The 21,935-nt window shown below is 46.9% G+C and overlaps 8 protein-coding genes across 8 annotated transcripts; 5 read left to right on the top strand and 3 right to left on the bottom strand.

Moving 5' to 3' along the window:
- The first annotated feature begins 577 nt into the window (after nt 1-577).
- AFUA_1G07625 (WD domain protein) lies at nt 578-2,645 on the top strand. The gene is made up of 2 exons (XM_001481665.2): nt 578-885; nt 961-2,645. Exons 1-2 carry the CDS (start codon nt 722-724, stop codon nt 2,519-2,521), a joined length of 1,725 nt encoding a protein of 574 aa, XP_001481715.2. The 5' UTR covers nt 578-721; the 3' UTR covers nt 2,522-2,645.
- A 141-nt stretch (nt 2,646-2,786) lies between these two features.
- On the top strand, nt 2,787-5,262 carry AFUA_1G07630 (uncharacterized protein). The gene is made up of 8 exons (XM_077803865.1): nt 2,787-3,719; nt 4,023-4,042; nt 4,131-4,165; nt 4,221-4,234; nt 4,316-4,330; nt 4,401-4,703; nt 4,757-4,901; nt 4,953-5,262. The coding sequence occupies exons 1-7, from the start codon at nt 3,683-3,685 to the stop codon at nt 4,864-4,866; spliced, it is 534 nt and encodes a 177-aa protein (XP_077660036.1). The 5' UTR covers nt 2,787-3,682; the 3' UTR covers nt 4,867-4,901; nt 4,953-5,262.
- A 92-nt stretch (nt 5,263-5,354) lies between these two features.
- On the bottom strand, nt 5,355-8,184 carry AFUA_1G07640 (uncharacterized protein). The gene is made up of 6 exons (XM_077803866.1): nt 7,546-8,184; nt 7,482-7,491; nt 7,395-7,425; nt 7,188-7,338; nt 6,031-7,136; nt 5,355-5,908 (listed from the first exon to the last, which is right to left on the bottom strand). The coding sequence occupies exons 1-6, from the start codon at nt 7,958-7,960 to the stop codon at nt 5,708-5,710; spliced, it is 1,914 nt and encodes a 637-aa protein (XP_077660037.1). The 5' UTR covers nt 7,961-8,184; the 3' UTR covers nt 5,355-5,707.
- Nucleotides 8,185-8,842: 658 nt separating this feature from the next.
- On the top strand, nt 8,843-10,397 carry AFUA_1G07650 (aldo/keto reductase). The gene is made up of 5 exons (XM_745418.2): nt 8,843-8,917; nt 8,985-9,028; nt 9,087-9,152; nt 9,242-9,522; nt 9,600-10,397. Exons 3-5 carry the CDS (start codon nt 9,090-9,092, stop codon nt 10,144-10,146), a joined length of 891 nt encoding a protein of 296 aa, XP_750511.1. The 5' UTR covers nt 8,843-8,917; nt 8,985-9,028; nt 9,087-9,089; the 3' UTR covers nt 10,147-10,397.
- Nucleotides 10,398-10,525: 128 nt separating this feature from the next.
- AFUA_1G07660 (uncharacterized protein) lies at nt 10,526-13,911 on the top strand. The gene is made up of 2 exons (XM_745419.2): nt 10,526-10,884; nt 10,993-13,911. The coding sequence occupies exon 2, from the start codon at nt 11,164-11,166 to the stop codon at nt 13,609-13,611; it is 2,448 nt and encodes an 815-aa protein (XP_750512.1). The 5' UTR covers nt 10,526-10,884; nt 10,993-11,163; the 3' UTR covers nt 13,612-13,911.
- Nucleotides 13,912-14,298: 387 nt separating this feature from the next.
- AFUA_1G07670 (uncharacterized protein) lies at nt 14,299-16,774 on the bottom strand (the record flags this gene model as incomplete). The annotated part of the gene is made up of 2 exons (XM_745420.2): nt 16,669-16,774; nt 14,299-16,577 (listed from the first exon to the last, which is right to left on the bottom strand). The coding sequence occupies exons 1-2, from the start codon at nt 16,679-16,681 to the stop codon at nt 14,299-14,301; spliced, it is 2,292 nt and encodes a 763-aa protein (XP_750513.2). The 5' UTR covers nt 16,682-16,774.
- Nucleotides 16,775-16,974: 200 nt separating this feature from the next.
- On the top strand, nt 16,975-18,473 carry AFUA_1G07680 (Rab family GTPase; the record flags this gene model as incomplete). The annotated part of the gene is made up of 3 exons (XM_077803867.1): nt 16,975-17,169; nt 17,222-17,329; nt 17,380-18,473. The coding sequence occupies 3 exons, from the start codon at nt 16,975-16,977 to the stop codon at nt 18,184-18,186; spliced, it is 1,110 nt and encodes a 369-aa protein (XP_077660038.1). The 3' UTR covers nt 18,187-18,473.
- Nucleotides 18,474-18,529: 56 nt separating this feature from the next.
- pmt2 (uncharacterized protein) lies at nt 18,530-21,646 on the bottom strand. Its single transcript, XM_077803868.1, has 6 exons — nt 21,469-21,646; nt 21,238-21,403; nt 21,028-21,158; nt 20,416-20,968; nt 19,602-20,361; nt 18,530-19,465 (listed from the first exon to the last, which is right to left on the bottom strand). Exons 2-6 carry the CDS (start codon nt 21,400-21,402, stop codon nt 18,822-18,824), a joined length of 2,253 nt encoding a protein of 750 aa, XP_077660039.1. The 5' UTR covers nt 21,403; nt 21,469-21,646; the 3' UTR covers nt 18,530-18,821.
- Between the last annotated feature and the right edge of the window lie 289 nt (nt 21,647-21,935).

Below are 21,935 nucleotides of genomic sequence, written 5' to 3' on the forward strand. Positions count from 1 at the left end.
AGCTTTATCTTTATTATCTAACTATTCTAAATTTTCTAAGTTTTCTAACCTTTCTTACTAGTATTACTAGTAAGAACTAGTTAAAATAAATAAATAAATAAGAATTAAAAAATATTATTCTTTATATAGTATTCTTACTAGTATTACTAGTAAGAGGTAATTATAACTAGGATTATACTTATCTATATAACTTTTATAATATATTACTATACATTACCAAAGCTCACTAGGTAGGTAATTTATTCTAGCTATTAGTAGCTGCTAATATCTACTAGTAGTACTAATATTACTAGCTTAGTATGTAATCTAATATAGATGGGTCACTAGGTTTTCAGCCTAGCAACCTATGTAAAAATCTTAGTAAGCCACCTAGCAAGCATAAATCTAGTATTTACTGGTAGCGTACTGGTAATTACTAGTTATATACCTAGCAACCTGGTGGCCTGGCAACCTAGCGACCCAATCTCTCGTTGACTGGCAAGCAATGTAAGCAAACAGGTGAGGTACCGTTACGTATCTGTATTATTTCATACCTTATCATAACTACAGTAACATAAATTCTTAGATAAGCGGGCAACTATTCCTTTGACATATCAAAGCTCATCATGGTCTCTCAAGTTGCCTCACCACGCCTCAATTCTATCAAAATGATGATGAGTGTCTTTGGGCCTGGTTGCTTCCATCTAGTATCACTTGTACCTCTTGAGGATTAACACTCATAATGTCCAAGAGATCTCTTGACAGTTCCAATACGGATCACCGGCAGCCCAAGCGACCCCGCATAACTCGGGTGGATAATCAAGATCGCCTGTCCCTCTTGAGCGACGAACTGCTGCTCCAGATCCTGTCTTTTTTACCCATACCATCGTTACTAATTTGCCAAAGGTTTGCTCTTGTCCCTGTACTTTCTTGATTGGCTCTTTGTCAGTGTTCCGGAGCTTGGCTGACGTTCGTTTTCAGGGTATCTCGTCGTTTCCATGCACTTGCTGGGGATTCAGAGCTTTGGAAAAGGCAATATTACTCGCGATGGGTTCGACCTCGAGCACGCCGAGTGGCCAATATTCGGCATGCTACACTTTGTGCGTCAAAGGCAACGTACTCGCCACACGTTTCAACATGGTTGGGCCATTCTCATTTAGCTGAGGGAAAGGTGACGAATTGGAAGAGACAGTATCGCCTTAGGCATAATTGGTCCAAGGGAATCTGTCAAGTAACTGAAGTCGAACTTCCACAACCCCCGCACTCCCCAATGCTGATTAGGTTCTGCGCGGGCTTTGTCTTCACAGCAGACTGTGAGCATGGGCTGAGGTGTTGGCGTGCTAGCCATCAAATATCATGCACTGCTAGACTCCCCCTTGTGCAGTCCGAATTAGAAACTTCAGCATTCCCTACAGCGTTGGCGGTGAGCCGCTGCCTAGCGCAGAATCTTATCAAAGTAACAGTGGGATTTGCAGACGGTCGTTTCGGCGTCTACGATATGGATACTAAATCGTTATATCTGAGATTACGCTCTTTCAATGCTGCTTCTGCTGATGGGGCAATCACCGCAATGGCCATATCGAATTCTTACCTCCTAATGGTCTCAGAGCACAAGGTTTTATCACTGTATGAGATGTTTCTAGCGGAACCTGAGCATTCAACTAGATCCAACGCAGCGAATACGAGCAAACAATCCGCAGCCGAAGATGTGAAACTACTCGAATCTCTCAAGGCAGACAGTATTTTATCCCCGATGTCCTTGTCAATTCGATTGGCACATTCGAAAATCATTGCATCTATTGTTTACAGCTTTTTCCATATTGGCTGTGGCTGGTCATTGGGGATCCAAGAACTGCATTTTGGCAAGAATGGCGAGCAGATTGGTTCTCGACTTGCAACCACTGTTAACGCTCAGTATGGAGCAATGCCGCTGCATCATCTTACTCGTTCGAGGAGAGGTTATTCTTCATCTTTTCAATCCGAACCATCAAGCGGGGAGTCTCTCGTGGAACTGACAGAGCCGTCCATATTACACCAAGAACCGCCAACCTCCATTTCCTATTCCCACCCGTATCTCTTGACGTCGCATGCAGATAACACTTTGACAGTGTATCTCGTCGTTTCCACTGGTGCAAAGCTCTTCATCAAGGGAGGTCAGAGGCTCTGGGGTCATACTTCGTCAGTATCTGCAGTGCAAGTGAGCGACCACGGAAAGGCGATTTCCGTGAGCTCTCGCGGCGACGAAATTAGAGTGTGGGAGCTTGAGAGTTTGATTCCGTCTCTTGGGTCTTCAAAGGAAGCAAGGGTGGAGAATAGCATCCAAGTCAATCCTGAGAACAAGCTGTGCAAAATACATGGGGGCGGGGCTCCCCTAGCATTGTTTCTTGCTTGCCAGCATTGTGGGCCACAATTAGCCTCTGGGCAGATGTCTCGTGAATACGCTCGGATGGGAGATTGTGTTGGGTTTGATGATGAGCGTCTACTTCTTTCCAGTCGAAAGGAAACTGGGGCGCATTTAATAGCAATGTATGATTTCACATGAAGTGGTTGACCAATGTAATGATAAGCCAAGTCAAGAGATCCCCTGATGGACAGCACAGGGATATTATTTGATAATGACCATAGCTTTCAGAAAGGGACGCCTGTCAATTCAAGTTATTTCAAACAATTATAAGATATTGTGTGAGAGTAGGGCAGAGCTGGTCTGCTGTGATTGCGGAGCATTCAATAGGTTGAGGACCTTGTAGACATTATTAAGGCGTATGTTATATTCCACAGGGGTCCTTATTGTAAAAAGACAAAGATCACCCAGATAACGTGCTCAATACCTCTCATCTCATTATCCCATTCTCAATCTGCATATACAGGTGACACTACATATACACCAATTGCTCGCCTCGTCCTCTCACTCCTTGCCGGGTCAGCTTTGAAGACTGCACGTACCGATCTTCGACTCTACAAATGGCATGTTGTGGTTTCTTGCAATAAAGAAGACTGCTAGCGCGAGTAGCGTGCTGATTTGAAGAGTTCTCTGGATACACAGAATGCATCATGGTGAGTATTGGATCCAACTAGAATGATCAGTCCCGCTACTACTCATCCAGAACCGGGAATTGCTCGAGAATGGTGCGCTCTTATGCCATCGCCAGCCAGCAATGCCTCAACCTCTTTCAAGTACAGCCCAGTATCAGGGCTTTCCACTCAATATATTTTGCTTCTCCATCGTGCTCCTCGCATGGAAACTTCTTTGGCAATACCCTCCAGAACTTCGACCAGGTCGACGAAGGGTTGTCCACGTGGCTTACCTTGCCAAAAGAAAAATACCCACGGCTTGCCTGCGCTGGTCCATTTTATCAGAGCTTGCTCGAAAATTTATTGGAATACCCTCTTCTGATTCTTCAAGAGGCCCCTGCCATTTAGATTTGAGAAGAGCCATCATGCACTGTGGGGTCTTCTAGCGAAGTTGACTCCCATTAAAAATTCTAACCAAGAACCACGCACAGGAAGCACTCTTTTCCACCCCGCAGGTAGCTAGCGTATCTCTTTGCTTACCACTTACTATTCTTATTACTTTCTTTTTCTAAAAAAAAATTTCCCTGCGAAACAGAATCAATCAACCTCTGATCAACCTCTTTTCTGAAAAGGAAAAAGAAATTCAATACAACAAAATCACTCTCCCTGTTTTCGCCCACATACTATCAAAATGGAATATCAAGCTGGAGGTCGTGGATGCTTCAACTGTGAGTCCTTGCAAACCTAACAAGAAAATCTCTGCGATTGTCAATTTGTGCGTACTGCGCTCTCACCCATATCTATCTCACTGTCGATGCTTTCCTCTTTATTGTGCTGTTTGCATCAGTCGCTTTCAATGTATCCAAAGAAGTCGCTGGTCGCGCCAGCCTTCTATTAACACATTATGTCTCCTCGCCCGTGTTCTTTATTTTTGCGTCTCACTATAATGCGCAGTTTTGAAATTTTGGCCATTTGTTCCTTTGGAAAATGAACATTGAGGAATATGATAGACTAACGACTGTATTTCACAGGCGGCGATGCCTCGCACCAGGTAAGAATTCGCCCAACACCAACAACATGGATCTACCATCATGGCCCTTTCAGCAACTATAAAGAAGACGAGAGACTCATCCTATTAGGCTCGCGACTGTCCTAAGAAGGGAACTCCTACTTGGTATGACCCTCCTCCCCCCTCATAAACAGACGAGGCCTAATACTTCTTTTGCCAGCTATAACTGTGGTGGTATGCCCATTACTCCTGACTGAGCCTTTCAGCCTTTTATGCTTGGGCAAAAACATTTCTAATGACATCGAGCAACAATAGGCCAGGGCCATGTCAGTAAGTTTCATCTAATATGCCATCTAGATTGATGGATAACTGGTTGACCAATGGCATCTCCTTCCTTTAGGCCGCGAGTGTACAGTAGCTCCTAAGGAGAAGTCGTGCTACCGCTGCGGTGTTGCTGGACACATTTCTCGCGAGTGTTCCCAGGCCGGTTCGGGCGATAACTACAATGGTGCTCCCAGCGGCGGCCAAGAATGCTACAAATGCGGCCAAGTCGGCCATATTGCGCGCAACTGCTCCCAGGGCGGTAACTATGGAGGCGGTTTCGGTCACGGAGGATACGGTGGTCGCCAGCAAACTTGTTACTCGTGTGGTGGCTTTGGCCACATGGCCCGCGACTGCACTCATGGTCAGAAGTGCTACAACTGTGAGTTTCTCGTCAATCTTCGTTTCGCACTTGTTGAGTAACAATGGTCGTAGGTGGAGATGTTGGACATGTATCCCGCGACTGCCCCACTGAAGCCAAGGGTGAAAGAGTTTGCTACAAGTGCAAGCAACCTGGACACGTCCAGGCCGCTTGCCCTAACTAGTTGAGACATCTCGGGTCGTCTGTCTTCAGTATCGCGTTAGTACACTCAGAATCATTTATCGGAGATATCATCCTGACCCGTCCGAGAATTTCGGGTGGTGCGAAGCCTCCTATAGTGAGGTTGCGACCTCGCTCACCAATTGGTTGCCGGCTTCTCTGTCTTTCCCGACCTTCGGCTGGCATTAAGTCGAGTTAATGGTCACCTGCGCCGAATCGCACTGTCGGTTTTTATCCATCGGTTACAAGCAGGGAGACGTCAGCTTAAGAAATGAACAAGGACAGGTTGCAGGTGAATAAAGTGTGATGAACTTGTTGGTGTGATGCAGAAGATCAAGGAAATACCCATAACTTTGTATTCTTTAAAAAAGCAATCTTACTCCACGATTTCTAACCTCTCAATATCTTTCCTCTATCAGAACCCTCCATCCACATGACTAGTAAGATCTATGACTGATCTTTATAACCAAACTCAAAACAGAGTCGGAGTAGGTGCTGACTGCTGACTGGGCTGTAGTGAGAGTCATCTAAATAGTGCATGCTTTCTGAAGTCATAAATATCAAAAGGTTGAAGACGGGAGTGTCTAGTCGTGACATTGACCAGCTATATTGAACATTCAAGACTCCATGATCCAAGCTATGGTCTTTGAGATGCGTCGTGATTGCTGTCCTAGGAAATAGCTGCGTGAATACCAAGAGACAACATGCATATACCCAATGCAACAGGGTCTTAAACGTGTCCATGATCAAGCATATCCGATGGTGTGCAGTAGAAGAGGTTCAACTGCTATCTAATGTAGATGTCAACAGTGACTGTCAAGAACTCGAATTTCATTGATAGCGTCTCATGAGCTGCAGCTACACATCATGGCTCTTTTATATCTGGGAACATCGCCGCAAAAACGTTCCTCTTCATCTTTGTCCAAGCCCCATGAATCTCTGAAAGGGTCAAGAGCCATTTGCATGACACGGTCAAGAATTTTCCGGTCTCCTCTTTTCTCTACACGTTCGATCACTTCATCGAGAATCCATCCGCGTGGTATAAACTGTAGCATGTACACGTCAGCGAGGCATCATGAGTCGATACCATGGCGAGGGTGTGAGCAAGGTACAGGCAGCATAAGATGAACAAACTTGACGTGAGGAAAAGGAAACGCTTGAGACTCACCTTCGGGTTGACCGCATTCATATCTTTCTGTCGATCTGCGTCGTTTTCGATGCCCCAATCTTCAAGGATTCGAATCCTCCAAGCCGCGAGCCACTTAGCTATGCGCTCTTTTGCAGACCGTTCTGTGTAGCCAATACCGCCGAACCCTTCGCTGTGAAAGAAGATGGGTGCTGTGTCCATTCGTTGCTGGTCAGTCTCGATATCAGCAAGTGCTACGTTGGAGAGTCGCCTGAAAAAGTGATTGAAATCAAGCTCTAGAGCTTCCAATGTATCCAACATCTCCGAGAACAGTTCGTGGAAATCAGACTCCTTTTGGGTCTTCAATCCTAGCCTGCGGCTCATCAAGCGTTTATATTCGTTCAGAAACACGCTCCTGTATTCATCACCGGTCCGTTCAATGATGGCCTCAGCGCGTTTCACAACAGGTGGTGCGGTTTCTTCGGTTAACCCATCTTTCAAGAACCACTCTTCGTCAACCTTGTCCCCAGCACCAATTAATTCCCCCAAAGCCTCTCCGAGACGAACCAGGTTCCACCAGATGACGGTTGGTTGATTCTTATAGGAGTATCGCAACAGGTGGTCGTCATGGTTCGGGGTATACTGTGGGTCAAAATTGTCCATAAAGGCGAATGGGCCAAAATCGAGAGACAGTCCCAAGATCGAGGTGTTATCCGTGTTGAGTACGCCATTCATAAAACCATACGCTTGCCAGGCTGCCACGGTCTTCGCGTTGCGACGCACTATCTCACGGTATAGTCGTGCAAATCGATTTTCAGTTACACCCTGGTGTTCCTCTGCATGGTCTCGGGGAATGCCTCTGGCAGGATTATCGACGGCATCTGCGGATTGATCCGAACCTAAGGATACAACACCTGGCAGCGTTTCCCATCCTCCAAAAACGTCCTCGGCGGTAAACGTCGCTAGCTTTCTGATGAGGTCTCGGTTGCCACGCGAATGCGGCAGATCAAAGCTCCCAATTCTGAGCCAAGTCTCCGCGAAGCGAGCAACGATAGCACCAGGCTCAATCCGCTCACGCAGAACCTTTGACTTTGGAAGTAGAGTGATTGCCAAAGCTCGAGTGCTAGGAACACCAAGGGCAGATAACGCTAGGAAGACCATGAGCTATAATTGCGAGTCCACTAATTATGACTGCTTACCTTCTGACACAACGTACTCGCGGATACTCGACCGAAGAACAGCCTTGCCATCAGCGAAGCGTGAATATGGCGTCTTTCCCGCTCCCTTCAATTGTAATTCAAATCGGCGCTTCGTTTGAGGATTGATGCACTCGAACAGGCTAATTGCTCGCTGATACGGGTCAATTTCTCTCGCCGGAGGCTCATTTCACAGAATACAGGGCTTACTCCATCACCAAGTTGCCCGGCCCAGGAACCACTGTGCCCGGTCAATACTATCCAAAAAAAAAGTCCAATTTGGATCAGAAAACGTACAATTGCCATCCTACAAGTCATTAACAATCGCTTCGTATGCTTTCGAGCCGCGAGTTCGTCATACCTCCATAGCACTGAGCCCACGGGTAAATTCCTCCATCCTTTGCGTTCCACCAGATCTCATTTCCGGATACTAATGCTTGAAATTGAGGCGTAAGTTCCTCGCCCATTTTCAGACCAAGGTCCTTCATCGCCTTAGGGCTGACGCTCAACAATTCGGTTTCCCCTGCTGGCTCCGGCCGAACAAACGTGTATAGAGCTCCTTTCACCAGACGGGGACCGAGAGTCTCTCTGGGCGCCTTGTGAGAAGACTCCGGGGTCTCGAAAGCAGGATCTGGGGGGAGCTTTGTTGTAAACACATTAGATTTCGGAAGTTCTGCAAGGGAAACTCCTGCTGCCCTAGTCGAGAGTTGGTTTGCCATGTGGCCCAGAGGATATCGCATAGACCTTAATCGGCTGAGTCTACTCCGCAAAGACATAAAACAGCGTCTCTACAGTGTGTACTCTGTGAAGAAACGGTGAGAATTGTCTCCAAGAGAAATTAGAATAACGGTCTTTAAAGATGCAGTATGATGCGATCACTTTAAAATCTTCGATGTCTGAAAAAAGCTAATGCTAAAATGTTCAGTGGAAATGACAAGCAGCATGATTACTGCATAGCTACGTGAATCACCCTGTAGAGAGTTCTGTGTGTGGAGTCACCTTAGTGTTTATTACCTAGTATGTTTTATTGTACTCTGTACGGCCTAAGGTACCGATGCGATGCATTTGTAAATACATGATAAATCATAGGTAAGTAAGAATCTACCTTTATTGTATCTTTAGTAATCTCCATGTAGCTATTCAGAGTTGTTAAACAACAGACATTTTCTAATAGAATCCATTCAATGCAAGCGACAGAAAGATCAAGTAATAATACAGAGCCCTACTAGGTACGTACTTAAAATTAATCTTGCACCTTTCTAAGGTATAGAAGATATTATTTCCATACTTGTAAGGCCATAACGAATGGAGTTCTGTATTATTGATTGTTATCATTACTAGCGGCTTGGTATAATTACTACTGACACCATCAAAATGTCCTCATTGTCATCATTGTCTTCTGTTGGTATGGATACTTGACTCCTTGGACACTTGGACTGTTTACTAGCAAGAAGGTCATGAGTACATTATCGCAGATATCGATATTTACTCACAGTTGGGTCCATAAGATATATCTACCTATAATAATAGTAATAACAAGTGGACTGAGCGGTAACAGTACAGAGTTATGATGATAGTGGTGCTGAGCGCTGATAGATTATGAATACTCCGCATGCCACGGAATTAAGCCGTACCCCACCTATTCTTAAACCTTGATGAAACTATTATCTGGAATCGCATCAATTTAGCAAGAGTTGCGAATGATTGAGTACATTTTATAATATAATATATTGGTACGTCCCGCTAATACTACGATTACATTTTGTTGAGCCTGAGTATTTGTTAATATTTATCTTTTAGTCGACCACCCCCGCCAGCTGTTCGCAGTTGATCGATATATAGAGGTAATTCATTATTAGATCACATACCGTGAACCCATTGACATTATCTCGGCTCTCGAAGGGCATGGCTCAATCGTCTACGGAAATCCCCAGTGTGGAGCTGAATGACGGCGTTAAGATTCCGATTGTAAGTATTCTCCATCAGCTCTTCTCCACAACTTCCCACAGTGGGAATCCCCCTGGTCGAATTTGTTAAACTAATTCTCCTTATGCCAGCTTGGATATGGCACTGGCACAGCTTGGTTCAAAAAAGGCGGGGCGACAGGCATTGATCGAGAGTTAGTTGAGTCGATCAAAACTGCAATCAAGCTAGGATATCACCACTTGGATGGCGCGGAAGTCTATGGTACAGAACCAGAGATAGGCCTGGCCATCAAAGAGAGTGGCGTCCCACGGGAGCAGCTTTTTGTGACAACCAAGGTAATTACGAATATTGCGGACATCCCCAGAGCTATAGATGCAAGCCTGGAGAAACTGCAACTCAGCTATGTGGACCTGTAAGTAGTGCACCTTATCCTCACAGTACATGACTGCGTCGACCTACGAGACTGATACGCTCTATTGCACCTTGCAGATATCTGATCCATTCCCCATTCTTCGCCAAATCAGACAATGAGTTGCAAGAAGCCTGGGCTGCCATGGAGAAGGTCAAGGCAGCTGGGAAGGCCAGGTCTATTGGTGTCTCCAATTTCCTGCAAAGTCACCTAGAGGCAATTCTCAAATCCGCCAAGGTCACTCCCTCGATCAACCAGATTGAGTACCACCCATATATACAGCATGGTGGCCTTGTTCAGTTCCAGGGAGACAAGGGAATCAAGACAGCGAGCTACGGGCCTCTTACGCCCATTACTCGAGCAAAGGATGGGCCCCTCGGGGAGGTACTGCAAACTCTCGCCTACAAATATGGGGTCAGTGAAGGTGAGATCCTGCTCAGGTGGTCCATAGACCGGGGTGATGTTTCAATCACAACAAGCAGCAAGGAGTCTCGTCTCAGCAGCTATCTGCGCGCGTTGCGCTTCCGACTGACGCCGAAAGAATTAGACGAAATTTCCGCTATCGGACGCCAAAAACATTATCGCGCATTTTGGAGGGATAAATTCGCAGATGACGATCGTCAATGATTTAACATGTAGCGGCAGGCAGAAACCTCTCTTCTTCGCTCCTCGAGGCAATTATGGCCCTGCTTTGAGGGTATGTACCTGCGATTTGATGTGTACTTGCGTTGACACGGGAGCTTATGGTCCGATGTGCACTTATGGCGGCGATGTCCCACTGTGCATCGTACTCACCTTAATATAACTATATATTTTAATGACAATCGTGATAGAAATTGAACGTAAGGACCTGGTAGGTCGAAGCCCACTTCGGAGCAAAAGCATTGTTCCTATGCATTCAGAAGTTTCAATTAGGCCATCTTTATCCCCTGGCGATGTAATCAGTAGTTTCAGAGACATCGAGTTCCCTCTTTCATACTGCCAAGCATCTCCGCACCGCGCTCAACCCCAAGGGAGCTCACCAACACCAGAGATCATAATTCTCTGAGGAACTATTCTACCCTCCAATGTCAACCCTTTGTTTCCTCAAATTTGAACTCGATTAGCGAGTGCATCGGGAGCGTTACCCATGGCTCTGTGAATTACTTTTGGCGCGGCATACAGTGTTGCTTGCCAATACAAATCACTTTAGAGTTCTACCGCATTAATCATGCTGGATGAAGCTTGATTCTCTCGCGCTGAGCTGGAACACGAGGAGATTGTCTTTCGGACGCATTCGTCTGGGTTGACGGCATCGGCGAGTGCTTGTCCTGTGAATTGCACTTCCCCCTTAAGCTAGAGTCGCAACCCTGTCGTTACACCAAGGTTAGCAACAGTTGGACCAAGCCGACAAGACTGATTGTCATTTTAGCTTCATGACGCAATTCCTAATTCGAAACAGGAGATTAACGTTCTATGTTTGTCTTTCTTTAGGCCGCGAGTTTTCCTACATGCGATTCCGGAAGACAAAGGCTCGGAGTGTTTAGCGCCCTCTAGAACACGCTTCAAGAAGGATAAAAAGCAAACCGAAACTCGAGCAATATTGTCTTTGTCTACGCCTCGTGCCATCCTCCACGCATTATATGATTTGATTGAGGGACTGCAATGTCGGTGAATCGTCAACTTACTCTTCCTGTGGACGATGATATGAGAAAATCCAAGTCTGCGCTACAACAAACATCTGCGCCGGAAATAGTCTCAGTCGATAAACGACTGGAACACCTTAACCAAGAGGTCCTTCCTTTCTATCCGTTCTTGCTCACGGTTCCCACCGATGTGCCTTTCCGTCCTGGTGCCCGATTTATCAACAACTGGGCAGTGGGTGATGACGGGCCTTTCACTCCAGACGAACAAGAACTACAGTACATGACATTCCTGACTCACCAAGACGGTGACTCTTTATTAGTGGCCGTGGGGGATTGGTCAGACGAAACAGGGAACATTATGTCAGACAAGCGCTCAGGGCCTCAAACTGCGGCAAGCACGCCCTCAGCTGGGTCGTTGAAAAAGAAGATCAGCTTGAACGATTACAGGAATAGGAGAAAGAGCGGTGCTTCAGTCTCGCCTATCAATCAAGAGCCTGTTACACAGACTTCAGCTCCTCATACCTCCGAGGACAAGCGATCAGGGATGAAGGCCACTACGTCCGTGGACCATTCGGGAAAACAGTCAATCAACTCACTATCGACGAAGTCATCAGTCAGATATGTACCCGAGAGTGTAGGGCGTAAAAGGCCGCCAGAGCTCGGTCATGTGCATCTAGGGTCACATGAAGGGGAGCAGGCAGATGTAGTTTCTTCAAAGAAAGCGAGGCTTTCGCCGGGGATGATCGGGAGCAAGAGTTCTGAGTCCTCAAAGACCAACGGGTTGCCTGATTTACTATCACCAACTTTACCACCTACTTCAGACAGCCCTAAGTTACCCAGGCTATTGTCACCAACTCTTCCGCCTGACATTGAGAAAGAGCTAGCAAGGCTTGAAAGCCGCCCAGTGTCAAGCTCGTCTAAACTACTAAAGCATCTTGATTCTTCACCGTCGAAGGAGAGTGTACAGAACCCGAAATCGCATGACCACGGCAAACTGCAGCCATACGCAACGATTGGACCCAGCTTGCATGGCAGAAGTTTGAACTCGACGGCCGATAAATGCACTGCTACTCCTATAGATTCTAGGGTCTCTGATTTCGGTGACACACCAAATCTTGACTTGCAATCTCAGAGAGGTGAACAAACGCCACCTTCCACAGATACCAAAGAAAGTATGGCATCGCAGCCCCGGCTGGTGGTAAAACTCAAATACGGAAGATCGAATAGAAAGCGCATCGAGGCTCTCTTGAAATTTTCTGCCAAGAGGAAAGCAGCTTTCACATCTTCGCCCATTAACCAGCAAGGGGATTCCGAGAGAGCCCGAGTGACCAAAGCTCAACTTAACGAATCCAATACTTTTGCACTCAGGCATACCAGCCACAAATCCCACCGGCTGGAGGACACAGTTAAGGATACGGTTAACGTGGACGCAAGTACTTCAATGAAAGAACGATCGAAGGAGCCCAGGGCACCAACCCCAGAAAAGTCCCGACTTCCTGCGTCTCCTAACCCTGTATCAAATCAATCAAAGAACTTTGCGGGGTCTCCGACCAAGGATGCAAAGAACCCTGCTGCTCGTATCGAGACATTTCATAGCGCGGGGAAATCGACGTCCTATCATTGCACCAAAGATCAACCAGGAAACCAGGTGAACTCTTTGAAGTCGGCATCCGCAGATTCTAATAATCCTGTGTCTCGGTTCCGGAACTCTGAGCGTCGAGCTTGGAAGGACGAATACCAGAGACTTGGTAACTTGGGTAGGGAGTTGAAGCATGCTGCAGAGAGGCATACCAACAAAGATGCGGTGACTGCTGCTGATGAAAAACTTGCAGTTGTGACGGCGATAGAGGCTGTCCTTTGTTTTATTCTCGCATTTGTTGCTGATGATCAGTCTAAAGCTTTGGCCCGTCAAGTTGGCGACTCATCAACCTGGCTATCTATACTCGCCTATTGGCGTGTTGTGAAAAAGAACAGTGTCCCTTACCCGAGACTCCACAGTCTCTGTTTGATTCTTGGTGCTGTGTCTTATGATGCGATTCACGCTCTCGACTTGGAACGCCTTGCAGTTACTCCATTGCCAGGAGATCATACTCCTGTGCCCACCCCAGGAAGTGACGGCACTACTGTCACGTCGGATGAGTACAAGAAGAATCGAAGAGATATCATTGAGTTAAAACAACGATTACCTGACTTTTATAAGGAGTCCCAGAGACTATGGCTCGAGGGCCTGCAGGGCCTTTCAGAGGATATTCTTGCCCGTGAATTTCCTGAGACGTGGTCTAGACGCTCAAGAAGATATTCACATCTGGGAAAGCAGAAGCTCAAGATCGGAGACTATACTGGGGAGTTTCTTTTTCCACCCGGGAAAACATCAGCACCTGTGGAAACTGTTCGATTTGGGTGTGCGATTCTCAGAGAGTGGTGTATGAAAGAAGGCGTGGATTGGAGCTGCCGACTGGATTTATGACAAGACGACAGATTATCATGCTATGGCTGCCTTTCTTCAAACCGTGACTATCGTTTCCTTCCTATTTCTGTTGGCTTTTTCTGATTTGTCAGTCAGTCAATTCAAGCCAGCGGGCGTTAGACGAGTCCACTTTCAGTTTGCGTTGTGTCGTGATACCACAGTTTTGAACTCTTTCCAGAATTAGACAAGTGTTAGCACAGTTTTAGGGGCCTAAATCATGGCATGCGCCTTCCTATCTGCGTATAACAAAATATGTAGTTCTAATGGATGGGAATACTCTGCATATTCTGGACTTTTTACTACAAAGTTGAGACTATTTGGCCCACGCTGAGATGATTCATTGCAATGGCAATGGCTTCTAAGATCTATTCCACATCATCATTTGATGAGTAGTCTAGTCGATGCTGGTTAGCGCAACCACTCACGAAAATATGACATCTACGATGTCGTTGCGCGAAAAGAAAAGGTGGAATCCTGCTATTCAAAAGAGATGCAAACCCTAGTATTTATAATGTGATGCGATCTTCAAATCACATATGCATAGATGCAATGGTCTCAGTAAGATCTCAACGCCATGACATAGGACCATCTACTCAAATTGGTGTTGAAAACGAGGCCCATTAAAGAGCTGGATTCGAATGTGGAATGAGCGATCGAGGGATGGTATAAAGGACCTGTCCAGAATGTTTACGGCTCAGGCTGATGATGTGTATGGGATGTATGGCGAAGGTCATTTGCCAAATGTTCACCGAAAAGCCAGCCAGCTTCTCGGCAATACCGGGCTTCTCCACCACGAGTCCCAACTTCACTACTCCAGCAGATGAACGAGGCATCGACAATATCTGCGATGACGCCTTCAGCCGCTCCTAGGATACTCCAGCCAATGATTCCTGCAATGAGACCGACCACGTAGGCATACATACTGCCATGAACTCCATTACCCGGGCCGGGAACCTCGAGGTTCCGGGCAGCGCTTACCCATCCTCCAAAACCGAGTGTCAAAGACATCATGAAGCGAGCAGCGTGAAGAAAGAGCTTCGAAAGCCGGTAGGAGAGGAGCGGTGCAGAACCCGCATGGGACCAAGAAGTCGACCTCATGTGGAGTGACGACACCGCCGTCGCAAGTGAGACACTCTGCATTTCAAGGAGGCCACGAGCAGATAGTATGAGCGGTTGGGAATGAATAGCGGCGTAAGTGAGAGTAAGAGGGTCTGTGAGCGCCGCGAGAGGAGAAGGAACAAGTGAGTACACGAAAAGATTCAGAAGCCGAGATAGGCGAGTTGGTAGTAACAGAAGTGGCAGCCGAGTAGATAATGCTATCAGCTTAGAGAAACAGACTGTGCCGAACAACGTGGTGACAGAATGGACAAAAGCCGCCTGTACTATCTGCCGAGACGTGGGTTTCGGGCTCGCAAGACGGTGAAAGTACCACTGACTCACTGTTGCAGCTGTAACTGAACGTTGGATACCGGCGATGACTCCCAATGACCAGATGTAAACGAAGGCAAAATATGTTCCCAGCCACCAGCTGCTGATGTTGAGGGCAAAAGCGTGCGATTTTGACATGTGCCCACCTAAAAAAACTCGAGCGAACATCAGCATCCAGACCCACGTCCAGGAGACAATACAAATCAGAATGCCAAGGCCAAGAAGTAATAATTCCAGGTTCGCAGCGAGAATTCGGCAGGCGAACTCAAGGATGTCGATGGCTTTGGCAATTGCGTGGCGGCTCCGGACAACATTATATATCCAAAAACTTGAGACAATGAACGGTAGGAGAGAGACGACCCTCATGGCTTTGTCCTGAATGCTAGTCCCATGCCAGATTCCTTTGAAACTCGAGATGAAGGGGTAAAGCGAGAAAGCATATAGGATAACAGGAACTGCAAAGATCATTGCATAGACCAAAGGGCGCACGTAATACAGCAGCGACGCCAGCCAAAGAAGTGATATAAATACCGAGACTACCGTATAGATGCCGAGGAGATAGAAGGATCCATGAACAGTGTGATATATGGTGTCGCCCCATCTCGATTTGTCACCGGAAGGCGCAGATGTGTGCAAATAAATGAGAAATGAGGTAGCAAGTAGGCAGCCAAGAGATATCAAAAAGAGCTTCCCCCAGAAAGTGTCATGGGCGCCAGATTGCGTCTCCCCTACTGAATAAGGCTCAAGACCATAGTCCGCTATGCTTGATGGTTCATGGTCATCGAAAAGTTGTTGCTTATCTACCTCGCTCGGCCCGAGGAACGTCTCGATACCAAGAATCCTTGGCTCTGAGCTTGCTTGTTCCCGGAACAGCTGGACGGATGGAGGACTATCATCAAGACCCTCAACTGAGCCGGCCTTGTCAACATCTTCGTCTGATCTCAATGTATCTTCAAGGCGAACATTGACCAAATTCTCTTTGAGACTACGACTTCGTCGGACTTCATCGGGACCTCCATGGTCATCGGCCGTCATCGCAATTGACTCAAATGCACGCCCGCTTTCCCTGTCCATAGACTTACTTCTCGCACGCCAAGAGCTTCTGATCCTCCCGCGCTTGACGTATCTGTCATCCTGGAGAAGCTGCTGCTCAAGGCTGATCGAACTGTCGCCATCCCCTCCAATTTCCGAAGATTCTTTGAGCTGGCTGCTGCCAAAATGCCGTCGTGACCTTTGCAAGGCGTAGAAGTCCGCAATCTCGCGCTCCCGCTCTGCTTCATCATCCTCGTCACGGAAATCATCCGTGGCGCTGAAGAACAGAGGCGCGTGCTGAGGGGCATTTCGTGAACCGAAAGGAAGATTAGAGACCTGGGATGTGGCTTGGTGGTAAGGATCTAGTGTCATTCGGAAAAATGCTCGCGATGAAGAAAGGCGAGGAATCCCAGATCGTGCATTGAGACGATCACTGCCATTATGCCGTGCATCATCGATAGGAGGGCCCAGTCGTGACTGTGACTGAGCAAGGAAGCGCGAGGCGTCTATGTTACCGATGTGAGTCAGGCAAACAGAGACCAGCAGGAATGATGCAAAGGATAGCGGGGTAGCTCTTTATTAGCTTGGAATGCATACACTCTGAAAACATGACCTGCAGTGTGTCTGGACTTGCTAGAGGTTCTGATTCATGCTAAATGAAGATTCGTCTTAAAGTCCTCAGTTGTTATCGTGACTAGAGTCTCTAATGGTGTGTGGTCGGACAAAATGATCAGTATCATGGGTATATTGGACAAAAATGAAGGGAGGAGAGGGAAGGAACATCATCTAGAGGGTTAGTCTCTATTCTTAAATCACTTGACATGAGTGAGCCTGAAAGAGGTCCGAATAAGATGTTGGTATAAATCCATAGACTTGCTCATGTGAAACAGATATTCAGAGATAATGGATGATGTGACGGGAGCACACTCGTCATATGGCTGGACAGGGTCAGCGGAGATGACTCAGCAGATCTTTCTCAGGACCATGCTCTGTAGATTCTGGATACAGAGTCGAATTGATCACAAGTACCTCCTCATCGAAGCATCTAGAACAACAAATCTAGCGTACCGATGTGACTCTCTTACGGGAGGCATTGGAGTATGAGTGAAGTTTATTGATATTGGCCACCTCCTGCTCACTGATACCACAGAACATTATCTGCACCCCCGATCAGACCTCTTTTGTATCCATGTCACAGCCATGGGATTACATCGCTAAGCTCGTCTGTATTGGAGACTCCGGCACTGGAAAGTCTAGTGTGAGTGTGTCACACTCATTTACCCGGTTATTATATTGAACCTCAGATAGAACTGTGCTGACCTGCGTGTTGTTGTAAAGTTGACTATTCGACTCTGTGAAGGACGCTTCTCCTCCAGTCATGATGTTACTATTGGCGTGGAATTCGGATCGCGTATTGTTCCAGTTGGGCCTCCAGCATCAAAGAGTCTGGGGGTAGATTCCGATGTTTCTGACTCTTCTGCTCTATCATCTTCAACGGCGAGAGCAATGGTTGCATCCCACGAGTCTGTTGCCTCGGGCCTCCCCAGCCCTCCACGAAAACCGCTAGGAGATCGATCACAGAAAAAAATGAAGCTCTCCCTTTGGGACACTGCGGGCCAAGAGACTTACAAGTCGATAACGCGCTCATATTTTCGCGGTGCCTCAGGGGCCCTCCTCGTTTTTGACATCACTCGTCCCTCTACATTCACCTCTTGCACCCAATGGTTGCAAGATCTTCGGCAAATTGCAGAAGATGGTATTGTTGTAATTTTGGTTGGAAATAAGAGCGATCTCGCGGAAGTGAAATCCGACGTGAATCAGAGGCGTGTCACCAGACAAGAAGCAGAGGAGTGGTGCCGCATGAACAATGTTGTTCGCTACGTTGAAACCAGTGCAAAGTCCGGTGAAGGCGTCGAACGCGCTTTCCTCGAAGTTGCTGAGAGGATTTATCGCAATATCGAGGCAGGAAAGTACGACCTGAACGATCGTCGAAGTGGTGTGAAAGGTTTTGGGGCTACAGGGGGAGCAAGCGCAAGCACGCCAAAAACCATCACCTTAGGTTTGAACGATGCAATGCGCAGTGGTGGAAATGGTTGGCGCGGAGCTTGTTGCTAGTCTGAAAATGCATTTTATTTCAGCCCTCTTGCACGTCATGGTGGTAATATAGGATATTGCGATGCATAAGATGGCTCATCTACTATGCAATTATATATCATGCTACCTTGTTCAATCAAAAATTGTGTTTGGGCAGCTCCTTTCACGTGGGTATCACCATTCTTGTAAGCCACCATGTCTAGGCGGGCAGATGGAAAGAATCTCTGGATGAGGAATACGAAACGAAGCATCACTATTGATTGCGTTTCCCGATTATAAATAGAGCTCTCAAGATTTCAATATATTGCCATTGCTGCATAATACCATTGTGTAGCTGTAGGCTGAGATGTTACAGATTGGTATACATTGCTTGAACATTAGAATTGGAGCTAGCTGAAATCTTAGTTATATGCTGATTTGAGGTGTTGCTTGTCCCAGAACTGCAGCACACTTGGTGTGCAGATGGTGGAAGGCTTTGCTATGTCTGTCTACCTCTGCACAGATAGGCAAATGTCATTGGAGAATCCAGTATTATACGGAGTTGATGATCCGAGAATTGCAACGGCAGCGCCAATCACATTTTGAAATATATCGCCCGATTGAATTATAGATACAGAATTGTTCAAGCTGATATTCGTAGGTGCCTGGCATCCAAATCAATTCGCAATCCGCCAACCGCTCAGCCAGTTCAGATTGGCCCACTGCTGGCTAGGTCCCTCAATGCCGAACACAATGACCCGAAAATGAACAAACATCCCGATAATGATCACGTAAAGGAAGGCATACAGAGACCCACGAGCCACAGGACTCATTTTCTGAGTAAGCCAGTCGACACAAAAACCGAAGGTGAGTATGGCATAGTAGAGCGCAGGGTAATAATGGTGAACGTAGGTCACCCGAGCCATGATTATGAAAGGGAAGTAGTGTAGGATCCATCCGAGAAGAGGATAGAAGCCGGAATAATGGATGTGATCGATGTCCGCTTGATTGAGATCCTTGTAACCCCGCTGCCAGCGGGCGAGATACCAGAATATTAAGAGTCCAAAAACTCCGAGACTGAATGTACTGCCCCAGTAGACAAAGGGATTTCCGAGGAGGTAATACTTAATGGTGTTGTCATCCCAGGAGCACATACGAAGGCCCACATTAAGTATGGGCCATTGCCAGAATTTTGACGCAAGGTCATCTTGTTTGTCTGGATCAGGAACAAGCGCGTTATTCGATGTCATCATGGCAACATTCAGATGAATAAAATCCTTAAAAAAGGGGGACTTGTACGATCCTGGATCACCAGGTGGGACTGCGAGATTTTCACGTCAGACCAGGGTACCAGTTTGCTCGAGGGGGAAGAGAAGGGAATATCTGCCGGGGGGTGAAAACAGCAGAAGTGCGAGAGACTGAGCGAGCAATGGTCAGACTGCTCGGTCGGTACTTACGTCGATCATTGAAATGAGACTCTACGTTCCAATGCGTGTAGACATCGCGAGGATTGTTCTCTTTGACGCATGTGGTCTCGATCTGCTTAAACCCCCACTGTGGGAGGTTCACGTTGCCGGCACGCAGATAGCAGCCCAGAACGATGTGTCTCAGGCGGAATGCAGTTGTCAGGGTTCGGATCCTGCTTCGGTCCCTTGACGCGACATCATCCACGACCTCCACTGCCCAGTGATCTTTTTCGTCTCCAATAGTGATGTTACCGTAGCAGGAGACTTCATATTGAGATTTGGTGATAGGAGCTGGGATGGCATGCGAATGAAGGTTTCGGCCCGTTTGCCCATGAATAAGACGAATAACATCGCCATCACCAACAAAAGACAGAGGTCCGCTGGCGTCATACTCAGGTTCATGGCGATTGGGGTAAATAAACCAATCGTTGTTTGCGTCTTTGTGGTGGTAACAAGTGACCTGCTGCTGATTGGAGCCGTCGGGATAAGTTTGAACATGAGAATGCAGCAGTCCTCCACCATAACCCATATTTTTTAAAGTGACCCTAGAGCCAACGGCAATTTCGAGAGGGCTGTCCTTTCCAACTTCGGTGCCCTTTAGGTTGGCCTGAAAGAGAGAGCTCATCTGCGCGTCGCCCGGTCCACTGTTCTCAAGAATCCAGAAATGGACGTAAAAGGAAAGCATATATACCACAGCTGGTATAATAATCAATCCGACCACGCGAGCCAATAGGTGATTGACGAGGACTGTCTGTTCAAAAGGTCAGGTACACAGCAATCTTCTGGAACTCCCTTCAGTACTGACCTTCGGCATCCTAAGATCGCCAAATTTATTCCACAAATCTTCAATTGTATAAAGTCCCACTAATGCTGTGCAAAAAAGACCCACCCATTTGACACTGCATACGCAGCCGATACTTATACCCGTCAGGAAGAGCCACGTGAACCACTGACCTGAGAAGCTGGCGTGCTGTAGCCGATGAAACTTAGCCCAGCACATGGTGGTCATAAAGGTGAAGCAAAGTAACATCGAGTCAAGCAATATGAACCTTGAAATAGTCGCGTAAGAGTTTTCGAACAAAACCATCAGACTGATTAGCCAAACAGTGGCCTTGCGGAAACCGAGCTCTCGAGCAGTGTAATAAGCAAGAGGAACGCACGCGACACCGAAGGCGGCGTTGAAAACACGCATGAATGTAAAGTTGACATCTTCTGGGTATTTCTCTCCTGATTTGAATTCAAAGGATCCGTTGTAGCCAGCAAGGAGACCGGATAAGCCAACAAGCATCTTGCCCAGTGGCGGGTGAACATCAAAGTAGAATTCCCGCTTCAAGTAATGTGAACCGAATTTCCCAAAGCTGGTCGACAGTAATTAGACACTATGGTGGTTTCGCATGGCTAAGGTTATGTAACGTACTGGGCTTCATCCCATGTCACAATGTTCGAGCGACCTATGCGGTACATACGGGTGAAGACAGCAAAGGCTGTCAGCACAATCGGCGCAATGAAAGGTTCCCAACTATCTAGTATTGTGTAGAAAGAATTGGCCTGTTCGGTAAAAGGGTCATTAGCTGGAGATAAGATGTGACGCTCTGCAGGTGAAACAGGATGAGTATGACCGCCATACCTGAGGCCTCGACTTTGCGTCCTTGTCCTTGTCCTCGGAATTATGAGATGAGAAGAGCTTATCAACTTTCTCTCCGGCGTGAACATTCCTACGCCGCAAATCGGAGCCGACATTGGCACTGGTAGTTGATGCGACATCCATTTCCGTCGTGGTGGATGGTCTCATTCTAGATCGATGCAGAGAAGTCAGCGTTCACGTTGCAAGGGCACCAGTGGAAATTGAAACGCATACAAAATGATTTTGAAATACTGAGTTTAGAGAAAGAGATGAATTGGCATAGATGATCCTCAGGGGCGGTACACAGGCATATCAAACTCGCATTTGAAGAGGTTGGTGTCCAGATTATAATGAGCGTGAGCCTACAGGGTCCTCGATAGATCTTCAGGCGAGATCAGAGATGTACTTTTGTAAAAAAAAAAAAAAGAAAAGAAAAGAAAGAAAGAAAGGCAATAGAAGGGTCGAATAAAAAGTTAAAGAAAATGAGGGTTAGGAAAATCAAAAGAAAACGAGGTGAAAGGTAGAGGTGGCTACAGCGGGCATGAAACAAGAGGCTTGGAGACGCTGGGTTGAAGCATGTGGCCTTTTAGGACTAATAATGCAAATGGATAGTTGGCCTGCCAATTCCACGGAAAAAGTGGTTCGGCATCGGATCGGCCCCGCTCTGGCCACCTCATTCTGCTCAAGACACCAATAATGAG

Source organism: Aspergillus fumigatus, chromosome 1, assembly GCF_000002655.1.
Source record: "Aspergillus fumigatus Af293 chromosome 1, whole genome shotgun sequence".
NCBI lineage: Eukaryota > Fungi > Ascomycota > Eurotiomycetes > Eurotiales > Aspergillaceae > Aspergillus > Aspergillus fumigatus.

Bases quoted from the DNA above. Each gene is read 5' to 3' on its own strand.
- AFUA_1G07630 (XM_077803865.1), top strand. From the start codon at position 3,683: ATGGAATATCAAGCTGGAGGTCGTGGATGCTTCAACT. The intron at 3,720-4,022 runs GTGAGTCCTTGC...TGTATTTCACAG, and splicing joins AGGTCGTGGATGCTTCAACT to GCGGCGATGCCTCGCACCAG. The intron at 4,043-4,130 runs GTAAGAATTCGC...TCATCCTATTAG, and splicing joins GCGGCGATGCCTCGCACCAG to GCTCGCGACTGTCCTAAGAA.
- pmt2 (XM_077803868.1), bottom strand. From the start codon at position 21,402: ATGAGACCATCCACCACGACGGAAATGGATGTCGCATCAACTACCAGT. The intron at 20,969-21,027 runs GTACGTTACATA...ACTGTCGACCAG, and splicing joins GTGACATGGGATGAAGCCCA to CTTTGGGAAATTCGGTTCAC. The intron at 20,362-20,415 runs GTCAGTACTGAA...CCTTTTGAACAG, and splicing joins GCGATCTTAGGATGCCGAAG to ACAGTCCTCGTCAATCACCT.
- AFUA_1G07650 (XM_745418.2), top strand. From the start codon at position 9,090: ATGGCTCAATCGTCTACGGAAATCCCCAGTGTGGAGCTGAATGACGGC. The intron at 9,153-9,241 runs GTAAGTATTCTC...TCCTTATGCCAG, and splicing joins ACGGCGTTAAGATTCCGATT to CTTGGATATGGCACTGGCAC. The intron at 9,523-9,599 runs GTAAGTAGTGCA...TGCACCTTGCAG, and splicing joins CAACTCAGCTATGTGGACCT to ATATCTGATCCATTCCCCAT.
- AFUA_1G07660 (XM_745419.2), top strand. From the start codon at position 11,164: ATGTCGGTGAATCGTCAACTTACTCTTCCTGTGGACGATGATATGAGA.
- AFUA_1G07625 (XM_001481665.2), top strand. From the start codon at position 722: ATGTCCAAGAGATCTCTTGACAGTTCCAATACGGATCACCGGCAGCCC. The intron at 886-960 runs GTTTGCTCTTGT...GTTCGTTTTCAG, and splicing joins TCGTTACTAATTTGCCAAAG to GGTATCTCGTCGTTTCCATG.
- AFUA_1G07640 (XM_077803866.1), bottom strand. From the start codon at position 7,960: ATGTCTTTGCGGAGTAGACTCAGCCGATTAAGGTCTATGCGATATCCT. The intron at 7,339-7,394 runs GTAAGCCCTGTA...GACCCGTATCAG, and splicing joins CCGGGCAACTTGGTGATGGA to CGAGCAATTAGCCTGTTCGA. The intron at 7,137-7,187 runs GTAAGCAGTCAT...TGGTCTTCCTAG, and splicing joins CGAGTACGTTGTGTCAGAAG to CGTTATCTGCCCTTGGTGTT.